The sequence below is a fragment of the Stenella coeruleoalba genome, assembly GCF_951394435.1.
Source record: "Stenella coeruleoalba genome assembly, chromosome: 5".
NCBI classification, from domain to species: domain Eukaryota; kingdom Metazoa; phylum Chordata; class Mammalia; order Artiodactyla; family Delphinidae; genus Stenella; species Stenella coeruleoalba.
Window position 1 is genome coordinate 140,168,301 of NC_137150.1, and position 27,388 is coordinate 140,195,688.

The 27,388-nt window shown below is 48.5% G+C and overlaps 1 protein-coding gene across 1 annotated transcript in view; it reads left to right on the top strand.

Annotated features, from left to right (window-relative positions):
• Positions 1 to 626: 626 nt before the first annotated feature.
• BACE2 (beta-secretase 2) overlaps positions 627 to 27,388 on the top strand; it is an 86,721-nt gene continuing 59,959 nt past the window's right edge. Inside the window, exon 1 of the mRNA XM_079921735.1 lies at positions 627 to 1,169. Within this exon, the coding sequence (XP_079777861.1) occupies positions 870 to 1,169 (300 nt within the window). The 5' untranslated portion in view covers positions 627 to 869. The remainder of the gene's footprint in view (positions 1,170 to 27,388) is intronic.

A 27,388-nucleotide genomic window follows, 5' to 3' on the forward strand; every position in this document is an offset into this window, starting at 1 on the left:
GATTTCTAGAGAGAAGTCTCCAAAGCTCTCGCGTCCTCCCCGGGTTCCCGCAACCCTTGCCTCTCCCAGCCTCCACTCAGACCTCTTCAAAATCACTCAGGGGCCCCCAAAGTGGGGACGGGGGATAGGCAGGAACGGGGCTGGAGGGGGTGGGCACAGAAGAGGCCCCGAGAAGCAGCAGGACCCCAGGGGGCGGGCGGCTGCAGGGCTGCAGGGACGTACTTGGCGAGGGGAGGCGCAGACTCTTTCACTCCTAGAGATGCTCGCGGCTTTTCTGCGTTTCCCTACGCTTCCCTCTGACCCCCACGTCACCCCTGGAAGTCCCCGCCACCAGGGGGCCAGGGAACACCGGCGGGGCAGCCGGGCGCGCGCGGCCAGGGAGCCAGTTGAGGCCCTCGCTGCCCCTTTAAGGGTTCCCGAAACTTTCCCCCCTGGTATCCGATGAGTCTCGTCACATCCGTTGGCCGTGGCAGCCAGGGCGCGTTCCGAGGAAACTGGGGACTCGAGTTTCCCGGAGAAGAGGCGCGGCCCAAGACAAGCGAGGGTGAACAGGGCAGGCCTGGGTGGACCCGGGCGTACCACGCGCCTCGCTTTGACCTTGGCCGGGGAGGGGGGAGGGGCCCGGTCCTTGCGGGGCAGCCGCTGCCCGCCAGAGGGGGCAGCGGCGACCAACTTGCTTAACTTGGCGCGGGCTGGAGCGGCTCCGGCGCCTCCTCCCCGGTCCTCCTCCCGTCCCCCGCCGCCGCCGCCGCCGGCCCCGCTGCGCGCCCAGCCCTGCCCCGCAGCCCAGCGCGCCGCAGAGTCGCTGAGCCGCTGTCGCCGGACGGGACGGGCCCGGCCAGGCGCGCCCCCCGAGCCCCGCCGCGGGCATGGGCGCGCTGGCCCGGGCGCTGCTGCTGCCGCTGCTGGCCCAGTGGCTGCTGCGCGCGGCCCCGGCGCCGGCCCCCGCGCCCTTCACGCTGCCTCTCCGGGTGGCATCGGCCAGCAGCCGCGGGGCGGCGCCCACCCCTGGGCCCGGACCCCCCGCCGAGCCCCGCGCGGACGGCCTGGCGCTCGCCCTGGAGCCCGCCGGGGGTGCAGCCAACTTCTTGGCCATGGTGGATAACCTGCAGGGGGACTCTGGCCGCGGCTACTACCTGGAGATGCTGATCGGGACGCCCCCGCAGAAGGTAGGTCGGTGCGCGCTCGCCAGCCCGCTCGGACCGGGCGCCCTGCAGCCGGGGGGCTCTTGGGGGTGCCCAGCTGTGCCTCCACGCAGCTTAGCGTCGCCCCCAAAACAGCAGCTGTCCCCGGAGAGCAGATCTTGGGGACGCAGAGGGGCTCCGGACCGGGAGCCGGGGCGCGCGCACTCGGGACTCGGAGCGGTGGCAGTCCTGCCCCGGGCGCAGCCGGAGGTGTGTGCAAGCGCTTCAGAACTTGTTAAGCTCTCCGTCTCCGTGTGGCTGCGAGGCGAGAGACCTGTAACTTCCCTCTAATGGGATTGCCTTCTGGCGAGCGACACGTCTTTTCAGCGAGGAGACCTTGCGGTGGGCCCAGGGAGCGATGCTGCTGTTACCGGGGGAATCACTTAGCGTTAATATTCCCGCCCCCTACCCCCGCGCTGTCTCATCGCTAAGGAGGCTCGTGGACGGCCTCCAAAGGCGCAGTACCCTTTCAAAGGGATTCTTGCTTTATCTCAGCTCAGAGCAACCCTGCCCAAGGAGACTCGCTCGCTGGCTGCTCGCGGAGGGAGCAGCGTTTCCCCGGCTCCACTTTCCTCTCTCGGGGTTGGCTGGTCAGCTTCCTCTGGGCTGGCCCTGCTGCTTAGCCCCTCTGCGCCGATCAAAGAGTCTACACACGTGTGGGGAACGTGTTAAATGCAGTAAAGGGACTGGGAAAAAAAAAATGCGCTGAGCCAGGCTTCCGGGTACCAAGAGGTCTCCCAGTGACAAAATAGAAATAAAATCAAACAGCGATCTTATCCTCATTTTCAATTATTAGCACTTTTTGTAGCAAGAAACAAATGTGCCCAGGCCCGGTCATCTTAAGAAAAACAAAATCCCAGGAGTTGGTTTGGCCCCCTCCTCCTTCCTTCGAAACTACCTAATCTGTGAGTTGAAGTCAAGTTTTTCTTATCCATCGAATACGGTGTCTGAAGATACTTTATTTTTAACATTGTCATTTGGGTTTTAATTCAGCCATGATTCCCCCATAAATAGCACATACTCATGACTTTGGTGTAATTCTAATTAAATTATTCAAGACTTTCTTAAGAGGAAAGACATGCCATGCTAATCTCTTTAAAAAAAGAAACTCTACTGAATAACTTCTATACTTGTTTAATTAGTTTAAAAAAGAAAAGCCTTCAAAAATGTATTTCGGCTCAAAACTTTGATTCTAGTTGCCTTTCATCTAAGCGCTGTCTTTGGCATCTCCTCGGGTGGATGGTGGCTGGAGAGCAGGGGGAGGGCGGGGGGGTGTGTGGAGAGTCAGCTGAGGAAGCTTAACTTGACAAGAGGTTGGAGCTGGTAAAAGCCACCACGTGAGAACACGCGCTGGTGGTGAGAACCTGGTACATTTCACTTTTCCCAAGATTTCATGAGATAGTGTGAACCTCTTTTTGTGGCCCAAGGATAATCTTTTGGAACAGGCCTTAAATCAGTCACCACTTGGGAAATGTGTGCCTTGATGTTTTAAGTGGAAGGGAATTCTCTCAACTAAAGTAAAGTAAATTTGGGCAGTTTGGGTCCTGATGCCTGTCTTCCTCCAGAGAGGAGGGGAAGGGAAAAAGGCATCTAGAAGAACGAGAAAATATTTCTCTTGGGCTTGCAAAAAAACAAACAAAACAACTTTTCTAAATAATAGTTTGTCTTTATTAATTAATCCAATGACCTTTACTCTAAAATAATGAAGTTTAATGAATTAACAAGAATGTATTGAGTATCTTATGCCGATATCTTTACCTTGGCCAAGGAAATAGCTCATTCAAGGTTAGTTCTCAGTTACACATTCGCATGTTTCCGGGGAGGGCTGTTTTAAACAATCCAGATTTAATTTTTACACTTGATGGGAAGTGAAATATTCTGGGCCTCCTTCTTGGCCTGATTTAGTAATAAGCTGCTTTATAGCAGAATTCACGTGTGCGCTTTCCAGATGCCTACTGTAAACTCTTAGGTGTTAATGACGAGGGCATCAGGATTCATTTCTCGCCTACCTCCCCCTGAAACATCTCCGACCACCAGTCAGGTATTTGCAGCAGGCCAGAGGGGGCAGCCATGGGGGGACTTCTGAACTTGAAGGAAGTTTTTTCCTGCTCTGTTAATTGCCGAGAGTCACGCATACGTTCTCTGCTAATTCTCTGAAGCCTAAAAGAAAACTTGCTTAGGTGGCGAGAAAAATGGAATTATACATTCAAGCAGTAAATAATCAAGAATTTTTTGAAAATTAAATAATAGTCATAGCTAGTGTGGAGGGCTCCCCTCGTGCCTAGCACTGTGCCGTGTGCCTAACGTGCCACTGTAGGAAATCCTCACAACAGCTCCAAGTTCTCACCCTGATACAGGGGATGGGACAGCTGAGACTTGGAGAGGTTGAATGACTTTCCCAGGGCAACGGGACAAAAGGAAAGCACCAGAAGTTGAACCCAGGCAGCTGGACTCCAGAACCCAAGTTCTCAATGACCTGGCAGATACCTGGTCCCTTCCCTTCCTCCCTTCCGACTTCTTTTCTTTGATTTTTGGCCTCCTGTCACCCTTTTCAGCCAGAGATCTCTGAACCGTACACCCCAAGGTATTAGGAACTTAACACGTGACACAAACTGGACTCTCCCAGTCCCTGCCGTTCCCTCCATCGAGTCCCCTTCCTTGCAGGCAAAGCTCAAGGCTCAGCTTCGTGAATAATTGGATCCAGGTGTGCATAGGAGCGACCATGTGGGAAGATTCAACAGGAACCAGAGCCCCGCCATCCCTGCTCTCCCATGGGAAAGGCAACTGTTGGAAATGTGCTCATTCCCTGAATGCTTTAATCAAGAACAGGGGTCCCTCATTCTGCCTGACACCCTTCAAGACATCGCAGTCATGCGCCCGGAGGGCCGTGTGTGAGCAGCCTCACGTTGGCATGGAGATGAGCGCCGAGGCTCTGACACCATTCTGTGACTTCTCTCTAACAGTGGAGAACCAACAGCTGCTTGAACCATGTAATTTGGTCTTATTAATAATAATAATGGTGTTCTAAAGTGATTATAATTACAGCAGTTTCCATTATTTTTTTTTAAAAAAGACTTCCATGCTAACACAATAAATCCAACTGAAGAAGCTGAAGGTCTGAGGCTATATACCTGGTAATGGCTTCAAAAAGTCTTTTGGGGTTTCTGTTGAAAGATTTTCTGTCATCTCCACTAATAGAGATAAAACAGCAAAATGCGTCTCGGATTTAAACATTGGAATGTATGTGAAGAGCTAACGAATTATTTGGGGGACTCACATTTTAATCATGGCACGTGGGCTTACTTGCTTCTTAGTACACAGTCATCTGGAAGATTTTGGATTGAAGATACGTATCTGTCGTATACAATTTAAAAGTTTGTCCTTTTCAGAATAAGCCACCCAGTGTCCTCAAATTACATGAAGCTCACTGCAGGGGAGGCTGAAAAAGGGTCAGCAAGAAGAAATTTGATGGAAAAAATTGAGACGGACCAAAGAATGGACCACTGGGATGGGAAGAGCCAGAAAGTCAAAGCTCGGTTCCCACCAGCTCCTTTCGGGGGGAAAGATGCCCTTCCTGAGCTTTGGAGCAATAATTCAACACCAAAGGCTTTATTATGGAGGACTGTGAAAGGCCAGGCCAAGGAATCCGCTCCGAACAACTTGGAGAGACAGAGTCTGAGAAATCGTTAACAACTGTGTATTGATAGCTAACCTTGATTTCAGGCTTATTGGGTCCTGGACACCATGCTAAGCATTTTGCCTGGATCACTTCATTTTCTCTTCACAACAGCATGTACCTGCTGAAGTACGTACGGTTATTTGACTTGGTTTTCAGATGGGGAAACTGAGGCTCAGAGAGGCCAAGTCATTTGGCCCAAGTCACACGGATGAGTGCCTGAGCGGGCTTATCCGTCAGGTCTGCCCCAGTCCACAGTCTAAGCACTTCACCGCTCTGCACGCTGCTGTTTGAGTTGCAGTGACTTTCTTTCTTAAAGAACCATCTTTATTTATCTGTGAATGACTTGGAGGTAGTGGGAAGCGTCCTGGACCCACTGCAGGGGCCCAGATCCTAGTGGCATTACATACTTGACGAGGGGCAGGTGGCAAGCTCCCCGTGCTTCCTTTTCCCCATTGGTTGAAGATCTTTTAAGTTCTTCTTAGTTCCCTGCAGCTGCTGTAATAAATGACCACAAACTAGGTGACTTAAAACAATAGAAACATACTCTCTCAGAGTTCTGGAGGCCAGGAGTCCAAAGTCAAGGTGTCTGTGTGGCTGCGCTCCCTCCGAAGGCTCTGAGGGAGGATCCTTCCTGCTGCTTCCAGATTCTCGTAGCTGCAGGCAGTCCTTGGTGTTCCCTGGCTCGTAGCTGCATCCCTCCCATCTCTTCCTCTGTCTTCCTGTAACATTCTCCCCCCAACCTCATGTTTCTATGTCCAAATTTGCCGCCTGTTATGAGGACACCAGCCTTTCGATGAGGGCCGTCGTGATCCATTCTGACCTCGTCGTGGCTTGATACATCTATCAAGACGGGAACTGGGGTTTAGGGCCTCAGCATTCCTTTTTTTTGGCGGGGTTTGGGGGACACAACCCATAACAAGTTCATTCTAAGTTTATCATTCTGTGGATTTTTTTTCTTTCATTCTACCCCATCTTTTAATTGCTGATAATTTTAATTTGGAATTCAAGTATAATTTTCATCAAAGGCAGCAGCACATGGTGGTTTTGGTGTTGTGTGGACACAGAGTCTGTGACAAGATATTGTGCTGGGAACGGGGGAGGGGGGCGGGGAGGGGAGGGGAGGGTTTGGGTTATTTTCTGTATTTTGGTATCAGTCTCCTCACTAGAGAGTAATCGCTTAAATTTTTTAAATGTCTTTTGTCGTGTTGCATTAATTCTAGAATTGCTGTAATTATTGCATAACCTGGGAAAAGCCCACTTAGACAAGCTCAGATCACTGGTATTTAAATACGGATGACTCACAAATACTCATGTTGAAAGCTGTGTTTCATGTTTTAAAGACTTTGTAAGGCATCTGTCACCCCTTTTCAATGGAATCTGTTTGATATGAAATCCACTCCTTTTCCCCTCAAGCATCTCCAGCGTTTTCTAGACTCTTCTGCCTGACTTCCTTTGTTGTCGGTAGGTGGCTTGACCTCCTCTGGGCTTCCTGTTTCCTCCTAGAATGATCGCTGACCCCGTTCTAACTAAAACCAAAAGGGAAAGGTCGAGGTGAGCCATGGCGAGAGGGATTTCTCCTCCACGGTGGGCTGGGTCAGGCCTGAGGAGAGGAACTCAGAGGCGGCATTTCCCTTCCTCGGGGTGTGGGACAGCACGCCGTGGGTTTATTTTATATTCCAGACACTGAATGGAACAGGTCAAGCCTGGATTCAGGGTCCACCTGGGCTGAGGATGGGGTTGGTGGCTGCGGACTCTCGCCCCAGCCCCAGGCAGAGGGCAGCAGGGGTGGGCGTTGGGTCCCGTCTGATGCTGAGAAAGGCGCTTCTCCCTGGAGCCTAAGAGCCTTCTTTTAGGACTAACAATGGGCTTTCTGCTTACACTTGGCTCCCCTGCCATCTGTCACAGGTTCCTCCTTTGCACTCACTCTGTTCTCCTTGCCCAGCCCGGGCTGAATGTTGACAGTGGACCTCATTGTTTGTTAGTGACAACGGATACCACCTGGAAAACAGAACCCACCTGTGAGGCAGGTGGACGGCCCACCTCGGCTTCTGTGCCTCGTGCATGGATACTGAGGGGTATGGTGTGAGTTAAGGTGTGTGTCCCATATTCTGGGCCAGTTTCCCGGGCTGTGGAGAATGTGTGTGTGATGCCTGGTTGGACTGGCTGTCATGTGGCCCCCCTTCATCCTCTCCTGGACTATTTGCTTTTTTTGCCTATCGCTACTCAATCAAAAAGTCGCTTTTTTGCTCTTGGAATTCTCAAAGAGGTGAAGAGACTCTTGGAGAGCCGACGTCACCACAGGAAGGAAACAAAACGCGTAGGTTTGTTTCTGAGTGAATGCTTGCTACCCCGCACAGGTCTCAGGTTGGGCGTTTCCTAGTTTTATTATACGGCGCATCATATTCCAGTACCTAGAAACACACAGTCTCAGCCCTGCCATTTTAGAAAGATGAAGAGGACTGTCTGCGGGGTAAAGGGTGATGTCCTGGGCCGGCTTCATCGTGCCCATGAGCCATAAAGGGCGGTGGAAAACCTCTCCCTCCATTTCCCACTAGACTGAGGACACAGGAGAGGAGGGTTTACACCCGGCCCTCCTAAGGAGCCTGCGCACCTCCAGCCCTCCCCAGCCCCCTGCTGGATACATGCACTTCTTGGCAGTGGGCTGAGAACGACTTCAGCTTGTCTGCCCTGCAAACCCCCTGCCAGAAACCCAAGAGGACCACCCACAAGGCAGCCCCCTCAGAAGGGGGCACTGTGGGGAAAAAGGGTGGAAAGCGCGAATCAAAAAGGTTTCCAGGTAGCCTAGGGAGGGCGGGATAATCAGGTCTGACCCCCTTTCAGGGCAGGATACGTTGCCAGAAGGGAAGCTGCTGCTTGGTGAAGGTGGGTGTGGACTCCAAGCCCCACACATCGGGCTGCCTCCTGGGGAAATTCATTAGCTTTTCCCAATCAGACAGGCCACCAAGGAGCAGGCAAGTCTGCGCGTTTGTCACAGCCTTTGGAAATTAGGCGTTTCTGCTGCTCATCCCAGATGGGCTGCTTGCCAGATATTGATGTGGGTGAGCAAGTTCTTCAGCCTTTCCGGGCCTCAGTTTCCTCGTCTGTAAACAGGGGATCTCACCAGGTAACCTGAGACGCTTCCTAGAAGCTCTGACACTCAGTGATTATAATCCGTTTTGTTGGGGAGAGCTTCCGATAGCCCTAATTTTCAGCAGCTGCCTGCAGGTGCGTCCCCCAGGGGTCTGTTAAGATGCAGAATCTGGTTCAGGCCCTGGGGAGCTGGGGGAGGCTGGGTGCTGCTGGCTCCAAGGGCAGAACTGGAGACCTTGCTCCGCCAACTAGGGGGCTGCAGGGAGGACTAAGCACGCCTTGTAGGGTTGGTTACAAATACAGATTCCCAAGACCCAGGCCAGACTGACAGGGCGAGAGAGCCTGCACCGGGGCCTGAGAATCTGCATTTTATCACGTCTCTCAACTCCGTCCGCCACTTAAGCAACAAGCCTGGCCCCATCCCTTGGACACTATTTGGAGTCCACGAAGAAGCCAGAGTCTCCTCTGCTGGGTGGTTTCCTGAACGGAATCGGTAGGTTCTTTCATCTGTTGTCTGATTAAGTGTTAACTCTGCCCATTTAGGAAATCTCTACCTGTAGCAGACTGGGTTCCAGAAGCTTCCTTGCACTTGGCAGGTTGGAAAGGTGGAGTGCGCATTCTCCCGAGCAAGAGCTCTAGGGCCGTGCTGTTCAAAGTCTCTGTGCTGACTGTATCCTTTTTAAATTTCCAGTCTGTCCCGATCAGTCCATTGTAAATCAATGAAAATGAATTACTTGGAAAAGAAAAGTTTAAACGACATACACGTACAAGAGCCGTATTTCAAATGATTAGATTCAGCGGACATCCCTTGTTCTGCGCTGGAAAGTTCGCTTGCGCTCAGAGTTTCCAGGGCTTCCTCCCCCATCCTGTGGTTACCTTATTGCTGACACGTAACCATTTGTTTGTGGATGGGTGCTACCAGCAGGGCATTCATGGAGTACAGGTTAGAAGTTGTTACAGATGGTTCCACTTACGTTTGTTTTGCCACTTCCCGTCTTTAGCGGGACAGTGGTCATTTTCACTAAAGCAAAAAGGAAATGTGAGTGTTGGGTTCTCGGGTTTTAGCCCTCTCAAGAGGGGGTGGGTATAGAGCTTTATCCTAGGGGTAGCAAGTAAGTCTAACTCAGTGGTTCCCGATCCAGGGAAATCGTGTTCTCCAGGTTACATTGGGCTCTCTCTGGAGACGTTCTTGGTGTCACAGTTTGGGTGGTACCACTGGCATCTGGTGGCTGGAGGCCAGCGATGCTGCTTGACATCCTACAATGCACAGGACAGAGAGCCCCTCACCCAACAGAAGATTACCTGTTCCCAAGTGTCAGCAGTACCAGGGATCTGAAATCCTGCCCAGAGCAGGGAGGGAGGCTGTCCGTCAGAAGCCTCTGTGTGGGCACCAGTGGGGAGTGGCAGCAGGCTCACACCTGTGGGTCTCCGGATCGTTGCAATCCTGTCTTGTTCCGGTGCCCTGGTTCTCCTTGCCAGATGCAGTAAGGCACTTCTAACTCGAGTGACTGGGGATTAAAGAGGTGAAAGAATTTTGAACTAGACTCAAAGGATGAGCATGCTTTATTCCTTCATTCTGTGTATTTATTAAGCACCTGCTGTATGCCAGGCCCTATCCTAAGCCCAGGGATGCAACAGTCAACTAGACGAAGATGACCTTTGCTTTTCTAGAACCTGCGTGCTTGTTGGGAAGACAGATTGTAAAGCAAGTAAACAGAATTTTTGATGGGTACCGAGAGACCGTACAGCCTGGTGACGGGCGTGGGTAAAGACCCCTTTAGAAAGGGGGACCCGTGTTCCAGGATGAAGCCGGGCAGCAAAGCCTGTACCAGGAGGGCAGACAGCACCAGCACAGTGGGCCACGGGGAGCCGCTCCGACATGCCCGGCCTTTGGAGCAGTTCCTTATTCATCTGTTTTAAAATTGTGCTTTGAGGTTCGACGTTATTAGAACCAAGGCCTTGCAAAGTATGAAAACATTATGCCACATGCTTCTAGGTCACGTGTGTGCAGGGTGTGAGGAGTTGGGGGAGGGGAGTTAAGTATGGTTGTCAGGGAGAGTTTCTGAATAAGGAAGGAAAGTTAAACTCGGGGTGCCAGGGGCAGTGGGGTGCAGGAGACCACTTAGACTTGCGTCTTGGTTTGGGTTTCCCCAGAAACAGACTGAGATGAGCATGTGAGTTGGACAGTTCACTTGGAAGGGGATGGGGCAGTGAGGGGAGGGGAAGTGTGGGTGAGGAAAAGGTTGCAGGCATGGGCAGCGGGCTCAGTCCCCTGGGATCTCTGAGAGGGAATGTCACCTAGACTCAGCTGTCCCAGCTGAAGGGCAAAGGAGCTGGACAGTTATCATCCACTCCGGTTGGTCCTGGGTGAGGGCTAACGGGGGCAGGTTTGTGGTCCTGCAGCTGCTGGCGAGAGAAGCCGGCAGGCAGCGTCCCAGGAGACTTTAGGGTCAGGGGCAGAATTATCGGCATCAGCGCAATGTACGGCGGCCACGGCATCCCTCCTGCCTGGAGCCATGGCTGGCCCAGGCTGGGCTAATATTTGAGGCATAAAAGAATGATTACTCTCTACCGCTGAATGTATTTGAGAGCATCGTTTGGGCCCACGAGTCACAAAGCGGTTTTAAAGCTCTGCTTTAAAATCCTAACTTCCTGGAGTGTTCTAGAATCTAACTCACGAAAGCCTCTGTGAGTCAGTCCGGAGCGAGCCTCTCATTGCTTGCGTGTACTTTGAACTTCTTTCTGGAAAAGGAGGATGTGATGTGTAAGCACTGGGAGAACATGGTTGGGGGGCAGAGAGAGATTTCGTTTGAGGTTAAAAACAACCACAAAACCTCCTTTGAAAATCGAATGCTGTGAACATAAGGATTTTCAAAACCTTTTGAGTGGCTGGCGCTTTGTGATGTAGAAGAGCAGGGATGCAGAGGACACAGAACTGCCAAGTTCCTGATCCGGGGACACTGACGTGTCATCTAATCTGTAACCACGTTCACCCAAGCGTTGCTCCCATGTGTGTGTAAGAATTCACTACCTAATAGTTTGCTTAGCGTCTCCAGCACATCGATTCTTCAGTAGACACAAATTTCAAAAATATGTAAGAGATTTTTTGTTGTCCTTTGATCAGGAAGTGTGTGTACGTTTTCGCTCATTTACCCTGTAGGATGTGGGTGACTTCCGTTTCCCCACCTCCCTGGTTGCTTCACCCAAATAGGAGATGCTGCAGTGCCCGTTCGGGCTGGGCTGGCGGTCGGGGCGGAGTCCTCACCTTCCTCTCCACGTCTGAGCAGGTACTTCACTTGCCTGCTCATCTCTGTGTCTTCGAACGCACGCCTTGTTGTCCTGGGTTTATGAACCGTGAGGCTGGCCGGAGAACTGAGAAATCCCAGTATTTTGTGTTCAGACTTCTGGGGAGGCAGGGACCTGCTGAAACTCAAATCCGAGCTCATACCCCAGCCGAGCTTCACCAGAGCTCTGTGGGGGGATCCAGGGGGTCAGCACAGCCAGTGGTCACTGGGACCCTCTTCCCGTTTCCTGCTGGTCCTTCAGTCAGCACCACCTCCGATCCCCACCCAAGGGGGAGTGGAGACACAGGAGCCGGGCAGTCCCGGCTCCTCTGGCCAACAGCACCTTGATGTATCCCTCAGAGACGTTTTTCTTTATTATTGAAGTATAGTTGATTTACAATACTGAATTAGTTTCAGATGTACAGCATAGTGATTCAGTATTTTTATAGATTACATTCCGTTAAAAGTTACTGCAAGAGAATGGCTATAATTCCCGGTGCTGTACAATATATCCTGTTGCTTATCTATTTTGTTCATAGTAGTTTGTATCTCTTAATCCCCTAGCCCGATCTTGCCCCTCCCCCTTTCCTCTCTCCAACTGTATATACACTTACTACATCTTCTTTATCCATTACTATTGATGGACAGTTGGCTTGCTTCCATATCTTGGCTATTGTAAACAGGGCTGCTATGAACATTGGGGTACATGTGTTTTCTTATTCTTTGGCTATATACTCAGGAGTGGAATGGCTGGATCATATGACAATTCTATTTTTAGTTTTCTGCGGAACCTCCATACTGTTTTCCATAGTGACTTCACCAATTTACATTTCCACCAACAGTGCAGGAGGGTTTCCTTTTCTCCTCATCCTCACCGGTGTTTGTTATTTGTAGACTTTTTGATAATGGCTATTCTAGCAGGTATGAGTTGATATTTCATTGTGGTTTTGATTTGTGTTCCTCTGATGATTAATGATGTCGAGCATCTTTTCATGTGCCTATTGGCCATCTACATCACTTCTATGGAAAAATTTCTATTCAAGTCTTCTTCCAATTTTTTGGTTGGGTTGGTTTTTTTCATATTGTGTTGTATGAGCTGTTTATATATTTTGGATGTTATCCATTGTCAGTCATATCATTTGCAAACATTTTCTCCCATTCCAAGGGTTGACTTTTCATTTTCTCAGTGGTTTCCTTTGCTGTGCAAAAGCTTTTAAGTTTAATTAGGCCCCATTTGTTTACATTTTTGCCTTAGGAAACAGAGCCAAAAAAATATTGCTACGATTTATGTCAAAGAGTGTTTTGCCCATGTTCTCTTCTAGGAGTTCTATGGTTTTAGGTCTTACATTTAAGTCTTTAAACGATTTTGACTTTATTTTTGTATATGGTAGGAGAAAATGTTCTAATTTCATTGTTTTACATGTAGCTGTCCAGTTTTCCCAACACCACTTGTTAAAGAGGCTGTCTTTTCTCCATTGTATTTTCTTGCCTCCTTTGTTATAGATTAATTGACCATAGGGTGTGGGTTTATTTCTGGCTCTCTATTCTGTTCCATTGATCTATGTGTCTGTTTTTGTGTCAGTACCATGCTGTTTTTATTCCTGTAGCTTTGTAGTATAGTCTGAAGTCTGGGAGGGTGATACCTCCAGCTTTGTTCTTCTTTCTCAGGATTGCTTTGGCAATTCAGGGTCTTTTCTGGTTCCATATGAATTTTAGGATTATTTGTCCTAGTTCTGTGAAAAATGCCATGGGTGTTTTGATGGAGATTGCATTAAATCTGTAGATTGCTTTGGGTAGTACGGCCATTTTAACAATATTAATTCTTCCACTCCGAGAGCACAAGATATCTTTACATTTCTTAGTATCGTCTTCAGTTTCTTTCATCAATATTTATAGTTTTCAAAGTACTAAGTCTGAAGGTAAGGTTAAGTTTGTTCCTAGGTATTTTATTCTTTTTGATGTGATTTTAAAGCTTTATCTTTCTGATAGTTCATTATTACTATATAGAAGAGCAACAGATAACCGAATATTAATCTTGTATACTGCAACTCTGATGAATTCATTTATTAGTTCTAATAGTTTTTTTGGTGGAGACTTTAGGGTTTTCTATGTAGGGTACCCTCAGTCTTGAAGCTATTTTTACATTGTCATCTGCCTTGATGCTGTTGATAAGCCCAGTGCCATTGTGATTTCTGATTTTTGTCTATGAACTGTATATGAACTATACATGAGATATTGTAAATGTGTTATTATTAGACCTGGTATTCTGAAACTTCATGATGATGTCTTTTTTTTTTTTTTTTTTTTTTACACTGGATGCTTGGTGAGTCTTTTCAGTCTCAAATTTGAAGACATTCAGTTCTGAGAAATTTTTTAGTAACTGTTCTCTCCTTTGGACCTCCTATTATCCAGATGCTGGGGCCATCCTGTGTGGTCTCTCCTATTTCCCATCTCTTCGTCTTTTGGTTCTACTTTCCATATTCATTTCTACTATCTTAATTCCAATTTTCAAGAACACTTCTGAATGTTTCTCTTTTGATTGTGCCTTATTCTTGTTTCAAAGTTGCATATTACTCTGAGAAAATTATGATTTTCTATTACTCTGAGAAAATTACTCTGAGAAAATTATGATTTTTTTTTGAAGTTTTTTCTTCTATTACTCTGAGAAAATTAGGATTTTTTTTTGAAGTTTTCTTTCAGCTTCCTGCCTTATATTCTGAATTCCTTTCCTCAGGGTGTTTGTCATGGTCTCTGCATATCACCTAGAGGCTTTTCTCAAACAGTGGTGATTGTGGCTGTCTTTTTGTATTTAAAAGAGAAACATGACAAGGCTGATTGGAAGTTCAAGGCTATGTGTACACAGGGTATGGAGTATGTTCTCATTATGTGTGTCCATGTCTAGTTTTTGAAACATGGCAATGGTAATGATTCTGTTACCTGACCTGTGACAGATATTTTCAGTTGAGTGATCAAACTAAAACACTTTCCCCAGTCTCTTCTCTCCAGCCTGAATCTGTTCACTGGAGCATTCTTTGCGACTAAGGACACAGCTGTGGACAATGGGATCTAAATGGGGTCTCCTGAGGGATTTCAGGGAAAGTGTATGTTTTCCTGATAAAGGTGGCAGGTGTGGCTGGGATTATAATTTCTCCTCCCTCCTGTGTTTGATGCAGATGCAACGCCTTCCACAGGGGCAACCAACTTCTGACCTTGAACAGTAGGTCAGGGGGAACAGCAGAGATCTGACACTGACTTTCCCTGAGATGTTTATCTAATACCAACTTTCTCAAGAGACTTCGTGATATGGAGAAAAATAAACCCCTACCTGTTTGGGCTACTCTAAACCTATAGTTTTCTGTTTACTTGCAGCCAAAAGCATTCCAAATGATGCATCATCATATCTTTGGGGGGGAAATAATAGCTTAATAATAATTTAAAAATAGTTTAGAGCAATTTGTCCTTCTTTTCCTCTCCTTGAACTCTCCAAAGAAGAGAAGAACACGTCTAAAAATCTTGTCACTATCGTCTTTGTTGCTGTTATGGACAACGTGCTTATTTCCAGTGATCAAGGTGTGTCCCTGTTACAGCAATCTAGGCTTTGGTCGCCACAGAAGGAACCCCGCCAGAGAGGACCACCAGGGGGAGTTTGTATGGGGTATAGACCAGAGCTCAGCCAGCTAAGGCCTGTGGGCCACGTCTGCCGGTCTCCTTAATAAGGTTTTATTGGAACACAGCCATATGGTTTGTTCACATGTCATCTGGGGCTGCTTTCATGCTGCAGTGACGGAGTTGAGTGCATGAGACAGACACCATTTGCCAAGGTCTAAGATCCTGACCATCTGGCTTTATACGGAAAAGTTGGCTGACCCCTGGGTTGGACTGTCAGGTGCTAGAGACTAAGGAGGGAGTAGTAAGGGCCAACGGACTAGCAGTGGTTTCTGCCCACTGCAGGAAGCTGCAGGTGGGAGCCATCTGTGATGGGGATGGGAAGGAAGAGACAGTGGTTCTAAGGAGCCCCCTGCATGTAGACATCAGCCACATCCAGAATCTACCAGGCATGAAGTCAGATAACAAAGTTCCCGCCTCTTACCTTTCCACTCCCCCTTGTTTCAGTCCTGGAGAAATCTGGGGCATCATTGTGATCGAGGTGGGGAAATAGAAATAAATCCAACCGTACCTCCCCTTGCCCTCTGTCTCTCTGAGCCTCAGGCGGGCCCATTATATTGGATGCCAGAAAGAAGCTTTGACGTTAAACAGGATGGGACTTATAATACCTAAAAATAAATTTATTGCCACAAAGCTGTTAGAAAAATATAGCTTTGGCCAAGATTTCATTAAAGCAGGGGCAAGAGCAATTTACAGAGCTTGTCTGAAGGCATTTGTATGACAAGAGAAATTTCTATTAAAATATTGTCCCATCCTACAGAGACTATGGAGGGGAGTTTAGAAATGTCTGGGCAAATTCATATGCATTTAGCCTTTGGCTGGGAAAGCCACCCCTAGGAATTTACACGAAAGTTACATTGGGCAAAAGTATGAAAAGTAATTCACAAGGCTATTCTTTGGAGTCTTACTTGTAATACCAAAAGATTGGAAACGACCCAGATGCTCATGGGAAGGGGACTGGGGGTGTGAACCGTGGCACATCTGTCCCATGGACTGTGAGGCAGCTGCAAAGAAACGAGGACGCTCTTTAAAAGCTTCAAGTGAGGACAGCAAGGTGGAGAAAAGAGAGGACAGTGTGCATCTAAGAAAGTGGATCCAGCGCATGCAGGTGCCTCTCTCTCGAGATTGTCCAGGGCAGAAGTCTCCAGCATTGAGCAGGTTCTGCAGCCATATGAGCACAGCCTCTGTTCCCACACACACTCCTCTTCTTACAGAGGCCGCCGTAGTTTTCAGGCTTCAGCACATCATTGGTCTGGTTTGTTTTTAAAGACAAGACCTCTGAAGGTGAGTTACATGCCTTTATCTCCCAGAAAGCCACAGTTCCAGATGTGCTGGCTTTTATTGCAACTCTAAGTGGCCGTCAGCAACATGCTGCTTCATAAGTATTAAAAAAAATAAATATAATTAAAACATGTCCTTTAAGGGGACATTTTATTTTATTTTTTTATTTTATTATTATTATTTTTTTGCAGTACGCGGGCCTCTCACTGTTGTGGCCTCTCCCATTGCGGAGCACAGGCTCCGGACGCGCAGGCTCAGCGGCCATGGCTCACGGGCCCAGCCGCTCCGCGGCATGTGGGATCTTCCCAGACCGGGGCACGAACCCGCGTCCCCTGCATCGGCAGGCGGACTCTCAACCACTGCGCCGCCAGGGAAGCCCTATTTTTTTAAATTTATTTTGTTCAGTCTTTTTTGTTTTTTGTTTTTTTTTTGGCTGTGTTGCATCTTCATTGCTGCAAGAGGGCTTTCTGTAGTTGAGGCGAGCAAGGGCTACTCTTCATTGCTGTGGGCGGTCTTCTCACTGTCGTGGCTTCTCTTGTTGCAGAGCTCGGGCTCTAGTCACACGGGCTTCAGTAGTTGTGGCTCACAGGCTCAGCAGTTGTGGCTCGTGGGCTCTAGAGCGCAGGCTCAGTAGTTGTGGCGCACAGACTTAGTTGCTCCGGGGCATGTGGGATCTTCCCGGACTAGGGCTCGAACACATGTACCCTGCATTGGCAGGTGGAGTCTTAACCACTGCACCACCAGGGAAGTCCTTAAGGCGACATTTCAACCCTGAGCTGGAAGCAGCTTTTTGACAGAAACTCCTGCTTTGGAGAGTCCTTTGAAGATGATATCTTTAAGTGTCTCCATCATGATTTGGTTTCTACTACCAAAAATGATATAAGTTTGCTACCTATAAAAATAGTTTTCAACCCTTGACCTGGAAACTGAATTTTCTACCTGGGTAAAAATCTTCCAGAGGATTTCAGCTGTTTAAGAAAAATAACAACCTAGAGATAAGTTGTACCTTATGGTTGGTTTGCCGGAGCTACTTTTGACATTTGGGAAGATGAAAGGGTACCCTCCACTGTCCCCATTTTACAGATGAGTAAGCAGAGGCGCAGACGGTCACAGTGTTGAGGCAACACACTGCATGAGGCCAGAGCCAGGATTTCAAAATGAGTGAGCTGGTCCCAGACCGTGTGCTCTGAACCACTTCCCCAAGCTGCCTCTTAGCACATAAGTTATGGATAGACACACATACAGGGGTTGAATACTCAGATATATTTTCCTTGATGGGGCAGTTTATCCAAAAATCTCACTAGTCTGTGAGAATTCAGGAGCCTTGTAAGGGACGGTGGACCTGGTTGGTTCAAGAGAAACTGCCCATTGCTGAACGGAGCCAATGTGTCTGGTCCTCAGGCCAGCTCTTGGGAAAGCACAGATGCTCAGAAAATAGCCATTCATTTGTTCACGCGCCAGTCTGTCCCTGACACTTGGCCTTCTGGAGAATGGACCGGCCGCCTTCTTTAATAAGCTTCTCCGCCAGAGCAGTCCCAGAATAGAATTAGACAATTGAAAGCTTTATCTAAACCATAAATATCAACTCGCAGCGGCGGTTGCCAGGCGGTGCCTGGGTGCGCATACTTACCCCTCTTTCCAACTAGCCTGTAGGAGTTACACCCCTTCGGTTTTAGCAGTGCCCACTTTTTCACGAGACAGTCTCAGAAGTCAGGGTGGCATCTGCTCCCCTTTTTCCGCCTGCGTGTGTCGGGGGGAGGTGGGTTGGCTTCCAGTGGAGAGCAGAGGCCAGAGGAGGCCAGTGGGGAGCAAGGCGCTGGAGACGCCCCTGTGGGTGCTGGAGGCCCTGCTGAGCACACAGCAGGAGGCACCTGAGCTGGGTGCCCGGATGAAAGCGGCGTCGCCCAGGCACTCGAGTAGGGAGTTTTCCTGGGACGGCCCTTCTGTCCTCCCTCAGGGTGGCCAGCTTCCGTAACTGGACCGCTCAAGCTCCCTTCTCATCTGGTTTGGGATTGGGCTCCCGACCCGCCTTCAAGGCAGGATGGGAAGGTTCCCATGGCTGCTGTTGGGTCCCTTGCAGGCCTGTGCTGACCCTCACTCCTGCCCCCCACTCCACGAGGGCCCTGCATCCAGCCTCCTCCCGTGGAGCCTGGAGCAGTATCCCCTCTCCTGCTGGGCTCTGGTGGCGAGGACATCAGGGCAGCTGGTGATGATGACGGTGAGAGTGACACTTGTTTATGAGTCTGTCCTAATCTGTTGAGCCTTTGTATTCAGGCCTCAGTTTATTTGGTTTGGACAGTTTATTTGAATAGACTGAGATGCACACACTCAACCAGGTGTCCAATCCGTCTTCACCGCCATCTCCTCCTACCCTGGATCTGGACATCAGTGTTCCCGTGCCCACGGGGTCTCGGATCGAAACTGCGCCGTCTGCAGGGTCTCAGGGCCTCACCCCCGCACTGTGCTGGCCTGGCCCCTATTAGGAGCTGAACTGTGTCCCCAAGATCCATACGTTGAAGCCCTGACCCCCAGTAACCTCAGAACGTGACTGCATTTGGAGATACAGGGCCTCTGAAGAGTAATAAAATGAGGCTGTCAGGGTGGCCCTAATCCCATCTGACTGGTGTCCTTTCAAAAAGAAGAGATGAGGGTCCACAGAGAGACACTGGGGAGCCCGTGCACAGAGGGATGAGCGCGTGAAGGGGCAGCAAGAGGGCTGACGTCTGCAAGCCAAGGAGAGGGGCTGCAGGAGAAACCAGCCCAGCTGACACCTTGATCTTGGACTTCCAGCCTCCAGGACTGGGAGAAGATGAATTTCTGTTGTTTCAGCTCCCAAGCCTGTAGTATTTTGTTCTGGGCGTCCCAGCAAACTAACACCTCCTGCTTATGTGCAGCTCCTGGTGGGGGCGGAATGCATCTGGCCGTTCCAGCTCTTGCCCCCGACCCCTCACTCAGATTCCACAGGTTTCCAGTGTCCCAGGCCCCCCCCTCCTTCCCATCCCAACATCTCGGATCATTTTATGTTGGCAGGAATGAGAAGGGGAGGACCTCCCGGGCTAGAATCGTCCCTGTGCTGCAAGATCCCATCTGGACCATAAAAAATACTTGTCCCGTGAAGTCTTTTGTTCTTCAGTAAATGAATGTTAATATGACGGAAACACACTGAACACCCACTGTGTGCCGGGCACTGTTCAGCTCTCTTCCTGCACTGAAGGTAGACCTACGAGAAACACATTTCACAGAATTAAGTTTCTTTGTTTTTCACAAATCGAGACACATCCACTCGGGGCAAAATCGTGACATTCGGGTGAATCAGAAAATTGTGGCTTCTTTTATAGCCAGTTATCCAAAGGCTAAGACCGTCTCGCTGCCTGTCCTTCGGAGCACTTGAAACCAAAAGGATTGAGATGTTTTGTACAAAACCTGGCACTTAAGCGTCTGAGGCTTTCAGCTGTGACTCTGATGGTCTCATCTCCATCTGGGCAGTTCATTGATCTCCAAACCTGGCAGCCTCCTCCAGGGAGAGAAGATTGAAGACTGAGCAGCTCAAATCTCCCTTTTGTCCAGAAACCAAGAGGTGTGGCGGGCGCACTCGTTAGGCACATATTAACACTCGGTGGTAAGGCTGCGAGACTCTTCTTTTAAATCAGAGTTCGGGAAATGGCGTGGGGAAATTTCTTTCCCAAGTCTGCACTCACACTCATTTCTGCAGGAAATCTATTTTGTCAGTGAAGGAGATACAGTTTGAGGTAACTTTGGTAGTTTCAGACAGTAATCTATATTTTCCAAACTTGCAAGCCCAGCCTTTTTTAGGATTGTTGTCAAGGATTAAAACTTGATTGTTTTAAAACTTCAGTTGGCTGCTAACAGAGGCCCTGATTGGACAGAGAAGGGTGTACTGGAGCTCTAAAAAAATCTTTTATCAAGTTCATGTCCCACCTTTGTTCGATGTCGGCTTTTCTATACTCTTTAATGTATTAGGGAACTGTGAAATCATGTAATACAAGTTTTACTATGAATTATTTTCACAGGTCTTTGTGCTAAGTGGGCAGGTGTGACTGCAATTCAGTGTTTGCTGTGTGTATCGCGGCGTGGGTAATGTTGAGTTGACGTGTATGGAAATTGATCATTAGGTGATATTGATTAGTGGATTGTTGGAAGTTCCTATGGAGGCTGGATATTAACTTTCAACGGGACCCTGAGAAGCTACCAAGGTGGGGAAGGGGCAGGGAGTCAGGTCATATGACCAAGGCTTGGAGGACTCCAGGCAGATGTACCTCCTGCCCACCCACCATCCCAGAGGAGGGACGCCATGGGCTCTATGTAGGGCACACTCCACCACACTTCAGATATTCAACAAGCTGCTTCATGGAAGAGGGCGTTGCTGCAGAGGGCAGGCTAGGTCTCCTGGGAAGCCGTGGGGACCGTGAACTATTTAGCTGACTGGAAACTCCCTGAGGACAGGCACCGAGTCCCTCTTGTTACCCCTTCATCCCAGGATGGAGTATCATGCCTGGCACAGGGTAGGGCCTTAAAAAAATATTTGCTGAATTAAACTGAGCAAGGCAGAGCATTCCAGAATGAATACCCTGAACCTGTGACGAGTTAGGGCATAAGGTAATGAGCTTCCCATCTCTGAGGCATCCGGCAGAAACCTGACCACCTGTCAGGGTGGTTCTAGACAGCAGTGCTACCTTACGGGGAGGCTGGACCACATCAGTGGTCCCCATACCTGGCTGATAATTAGTCATCTTGTTAAGTGCTTGAACTCCAGGCTTCATTCTCTGGATTGGAGAGTCTGTATATTTTTTTAATTCCTGGAGTGATTCCAGTGGACAAAACAATGACCCCCTAAGGTTCATTTCAATGCTTCAATTTTTGTGTTCCGTAACATCTAATCTCATGGCTGAGTTTGGTTATTGTTTTGTTAAGACGGTTACTATAATTCATAAGTGACTAAACACATTCAATAAATATTTGATGTGCACTGAATACTTGCCTGGCCCTCTTCTAGGCACAGAGGCTACAGCAGTGAGACATGGTAACAAGAAATCCTGCCGCTTCGAATCTTACAATTTAGTGAGGAAAGACAGACAAATTAAGTAAATGTACTGTATTTGGATGGGGGTAGAGGCTATGAAAAATATTAAACCATGGGCAAAGTCATGCTGAGAGTGTGACTAATTTGTATAGGTTAGCTGCGGAAGGCACCTTTGATTTGGGAGCTGAGACCTAAAGAAAGAGGGAGTGAGGTACGTGGGGAAGGGTGTTGCCTGCAGGAGGAACAGCCAGTGCAAAGGCCCTTCTTGGGAAGAGCGTGTGCTTGTGTTAGGGGGAGCCCCAAGGAGTTTCCAGCGGGCTGTAGGAGAGGGTGTAAGAGAAAAGAGGGGGCTGGGATTGTTGTGGATGAGTGCGACATGGTTTACTAGGTAAATTGGGAGGTTAGTTTTGGAAAAGCCAAATTGAGATGCCTTTTGTAACATCCAAGGTGAGTGGTCCAGGAGCAGCTGAATCTGCATCTGGAGTTCAAGCAAGAGGTTCCAGATGGAGACCTGTATTTGAGAGCCACTTGGGTAGAGGAGATGTGTACAGTCTTGAGATTGGATGCAATCCCCGTGGGATGGGTCTAGACAGAGGAGGTGGACTCCAAGGATGGGGACTGAGACACCCCAAAACTTAGAGGCTGGGGAGAGGAAGAGGGATCGGCCAGGGCCCTGAGAAGCCACAGAGATGGGAGGAGACTAGAAGATGGTGTGTCCGGAAGCCGAGGGAAACAGAGTCGTGATCAGTGACAAATCCTACAACGGCCCCAGGGAGGGGGGTTTAAGGGTTGACTTAGGCATGTGAGGATCCTGGTTGATGTAGGGAAGAGCTGTTCCCACCGGGTGGTGGGTTCCAGTGGGAATCGGAGGAGAGGATTCGCTGTCAACTCTTTGGAGTTGCAGACACGGATGAGAGTCACAAGGAGTGCAGAGAGATGGGGCCGAGGTGGGAGGAAGATGTAGGGTGAAGAAAGTTGTGTGTCATCTTTCTTAAGATGGGAAATATCACAATCTGCTTATAAGGTGGCTGTGGTCCTGGTAGAGGAGGGAAAACCTGACGATGTGGAGGAGAGATGGGGGAGTTGGGAGTGTATTGTCCTGAGTGGTCAATGGGACGTGGGTCCACTGTCCGTGGAAAAGGCTGGAATTAGGAAGAGGTGGATCTGTGTCTACTTTTGCAGCATCTGTCATATTTGATGATGATACCCAAGAGCAGTCACATGTTTGCTAGAGATTTTGCCAAGGTTAATACGTTGCAGTTTTTTGTTTTTTTTTTTGCTAAGTCTTCGTTTCTCCCACCTCTAAAATGTTCTGGAAGGTTTCCGTGTGGCTGTTCTGTACCCTAATTAGGAAAACATCTGTATTTTGCCGGCATAGATGCAAAAGAGGGATGCATCCGTTATTTCTCTTCTGGGCTAGCATTCTTTCAAAATATCTGGACACCATAAATAATGTGGAGATTTAATGTCTTTCCTGAGAGGAATTTACTTGGAAGGGCTTTAAAAAATCTTTCCAGCAGAGAATGATATCTTTGATCACCATATGCCTATTAAAATATTTTTTTTCCTCGTGGGTTTAACAAGAAGAAAAAAAACCCAAAACCTTTTAGGAACCTCATAGAAATGTCTGTCTCTTAAATGGCTGAACTGAAATTAGCGAAGGGTAGCAAATCTGAAAACAATGGCATTTTTGTTTTATACATTCCAAGTTTGGGCCTATCAGATCAGTATGCAAAGAGGTTCTGTAAAATGGAGGTACCATTTTAGATGTTGAGAAGATGTCGTCCTAAAGGCTAGGTCACAGCATTTGACACAGAGATGCATATGAGGAATCTTAGATTATCAGTCATTCCCATTAACATACCCATGTACAGTCATCCCTGCTGCTAGAAGGTGTTTGTACCCTTGTGATACTTAGGACTTAAAGCACAATTTCTGGTTTCAAAGCACTTGATGATAGTATTGTACGTGTATGTTCACTACACGTACGTGGAGTTTATTTCAAATAAACTCCGAGAGGCTAACCTCGAAAAGCTATTTGGCCAGGTCAGTTTCAGATTCAGTGCAGTTACGATGCAGTCATTTGTATACTCAAATGCAAAATAATATGATTGGCAGTCCATTTCCCTATTAGGAAATTTACTTTCCTAATTCTTTTGTGTTTTACACAGTGTTAAAATCGATTATAGTACCCTGATAAATATTATCATAAGCGGGGGGAGTTTTTTTTCTTTAAGAGTGTTGATTGGAGTGAGAAAGGGCTTAGAAATTAAACTTTTAATTCAGTGGAAAAACCTCAAACAAGTCAACTACAGTTATTTGTACTTTATTCCTCACCAGTCCTATAGCCAATTCAGCAGAAACTGAAACCCATTACAGAAGAGAAGGCTGGTCTTGGGTCTGAATGTTAGGTGATAAATTCCATAAGGGGCGCATATCTTCTGTCTCCATGGCCCCGGCACGTGGTCACCACTCACTAACTATTCACTGAAAAAGAATGAATCTTCCCAAGAAAACTGAAACAGGATTCCGAAGAGATATTTGTACACCTACTTTCATAACAGCATTATTTACAGTAGCCAAAGTTGGAAGCAACCCAAGTGTCCATTGATGGATAAATGGAGCAAAACAAAAAGTGGAATATACATGCAACGGAATGTTATTCAACCTCAGAAGGGAAGGGAATTCTGACACCTGCTACAACGCGGATGAAACTTGAGGACATTTTGCAAAGTGAAATAAGCCAGGACAAATACTGGATTCCAGAGGAGTCAAATCTATAGAGACAGAAAGTTGAATGGTGGTTGCCAGGGGCTGGGGGAGTGGGGAATAGAGAATTAGTTTAGTGGGTACAGAGTTTCTTTTTTTCTTTTGATTTTATTTATTTATTTTTGGCCGCACCACGTGGGATGCGGGATCTTAGTTTCCCGACCAGGGATCGAACCCAGGCCCCCTGCAGTGGAAGCCCGGAATCTTAACCACTGGACCATCAGGGAAGCCCCTAGTGGGTACAGAGTTTCTGTTTGAGATGATGCAAAATTCTGGAGATGGATGGTGGTGGTGGTTGTACAACAGTGTGAATGTCTTAACTCTGCTGAACTGTACATTTAAAAGTGGTTAAGATGCTACATTTCATGTTTTGTGTATTTTACTACCATTTAGAAAATGAATCTTGATACCTAGAATAATAGTGAGGAGTAACCATTTTATAGTAATAGTAACTTGAAAATCTTGCCCGTCGCTGCAGTGAGTATATATGCTTTATCTTAATTTTTTTTCACATTTACTGAAAGTTGTTACAATAGTTGAATGTTGAGAGCCAGGATGAAGTTAATCCCATGTCTTTTCTTCTGCAAGTTCAGATCTGAAATGGCTTTCCATTCAAAGTTATCAACTCTTGAGCAAAAGGGAAAATTTAGTGAAAGTCCAGAAATGTCTTGAGGGTTAAGACATTACGCCTTTGTTGAGAATCTGTTTAAACTCTTCTGAAAAATGTGCAGGAAGAACCGATTTTTAGCTAAAATGATGTCTCCTAAAAACCCTGGAAATGTGTAACGGGTTTTGGAGGGAGCGGCTGTAGTCATCTCTTTGGGGAAGAAAAGGCTGACTTGCCCTCTGTTAATCACACTTTCCCTATTTAGCCCTTCCCCCCACAATCACCAAAATAAGGAGACAGACCTGCTTTTGTCCTTTTTAGTAGTGCTTTCTGAGAGGCAGTTCGGCGTGAGTTTTCCTTTCTGTGGGAAAAAGGATCATGTTTATTGGCGTCAGTGAATGAGGTCCATCCAGCCTTGTGACTCTCATCCGTGTCTGTTTAAATATCCGCTTTCATTCTTCAATCGGTGGGATTGCATTCTGCCAGCAGGCAGACTGTGTAAGCTCAGAGGCTGAGGGGAGCTCCGCAGCCCAGGGAGGTCCCTGGGGCCCTGACATCCTCCATAGAAAGGGCGCCCCTTGTGTTCTTTCTGCCTCCCTAGCCCGCTCCCAAGTTTGCCTGCAAAGAGGGAGGGGCTGGCCAAGCAGGTGGAAGCATCCAGCCCACCTGTCTCTGAATTGCCCCTTGCAAACATCGAGGTACTTTCTGGCTTCCAGCTCTTACTTCCAGAAGCTTGGTGGACGCGAGGCTGCTGAGAGCATCTCCCCTTGTAGTCCGTGATCCCTGGAGACTGTGCCACCACGTGTAGCCCTTGGCAGACAACCAAGTACCTTCTTCAGGTGTGATGGCAGCTACCCTGTGAGCTCTGAGCCCAGAGGCGAAGTGGCTCCGGCTTCTGGCCCTGGCTCTGCTGGACCCGGGGCAGCCCTGGATGCGTGATCACACCCTTGGACTTGAGTGCGGATGTTGTCTCTAATTCTCAGCAGCCTGAACGGATGGCTGGAGCCTTGGAATATTAAGGGAAACAAACCCAGGGTCAACTCTCACCTGTAAGGATGAGACCCAACGATGGAGACCCCCAGGTGCAGCTCTGTTAGGGCAGTGGCCTTGGAGTATTGTTTTCTTTCTCAAGTGTACGCTAATGCTATTGCTACACCACTGTTAAAAATTGTCCTCAGAGCCCAGGAGTCGCTGCGACTGGGAGACCCTGGAACTCACTAAAACCCCGGCGAGGGCTTGGACCCTGAGAAAACCCAGGCCGGAGAGAGCAGAAACTAGCTGGACTTAAGTCTCTTGCGACAGGGTGGCCTCAGTGGTGTTCGGGCACCATTCATTCATTCAGCAAGCTTTATTGAGCACTTACTGTGTGCCAGGCACTGTGCTCAGAGCTAGCGACACAAAGACCCCGGGGTGAGCCAGGGAGGTGGAAGGGGAGAGGGAAGCATGAACAGTTTTAGAAACATTCTGGAAGTAGAATAGATAGGGCATACCGACTCCATGGTGGGGAAGAAAAGACAGGGTGAGCGAAAGCTGCATCCCTGGCTTTGGGATTAGAGCGTTCCCGGATGGATCTCTGCCTGGTTCCGGCCAAGTGCAGGTGCCGCTGACACAGGGCATCCCCAAATGTTTCAGCGCATGGTCACGTCCCTCTCAGCATCACCTGCAGCAGGACCAGCCACGGTGCATGGGGAAAGGCTGCTAAACACACTGGGGTGCCAGTTCTGGAGCTTATGCACGTTACTTCTGGGCTGCGTCCACACTCGCTGCAGTGTGGAGACTCGGAGTGAAAGTCTGGTGGGGAGCTGGATGCGTGTGATGTTTGGCACAGTGATGTATTTGAGAAGTCAGCCCTGTAGCGAGAGGAAAACACGTCACACTGCCCCTCTCTGAGGAATTGAAGCACCCCAATGTACCAGGCACTGTTCTGGGTGTATCACACATACATGAGGGGCATCTCATGTGCCCCTCAGAGCAACACTCTATCATCTTACCTTACAGGTGAGGACACCAAGGCTCAGAGATAGTAGTTTACTTAAGGTTCCACGGCCAACAGGAGTGTCAACTGCAAAAAAAAAGCATAACGTAAAAGTGGAGAGTTATGTTTTACTTGGCGAACAAAACTGAGGACTTAAGTCCAGGACACAGCATCTCAGATGGCTCTGAGGGACCGCTCTGAAGAGGCAACGGGGGAGCCGGGATATACAGGAGTTTTTGCAGCAAAGACCAGGTAGTCGGAACATCAAGATATTATTGTTAATGAAAGAAAACCAGACATCTCAGCTTAACGGATTTAGTGCTTTTCTCTGTATGGGAAGATGCAAGAGTCCGGGTTCACTGAAGTCATTCCTTTGATGTGCACCTCAGCTCCCTGGGGCCAGTACTCTGTGCTTTCTCACCCTGAGCGTCCTCAGGGGGCACCATCAAGGAGGCTGTGACGTGATGGCTCGATGGCTGTAACAGCCTTTGTTTACCGATATGGCAGGTGGTATTCTTCATTCACAGGAGGCTAAGCCAGGGTTCCAATCCAGGTCTAACAGACGCTAAAGCTGATAGTTTTCATGCCACTCTGCTTTAGAGAAAGTGCAGGGTGTATCCTGGGACCACAGGTAGAAAGTGAACTTGAAACCAGCATCCCACGAGTGGACATAGTTTCAGCACGTTTAAGGGCATCAGCTCTGGTGTGTGATAAAATCTCCCCCCCCCCACCTTAGAAATCCGGCCTTTCCACTCATCCTAACAGGGATGGGTTGTTTGAAAAGTTAGGAAACTCAATCACAGAGCAGCCCC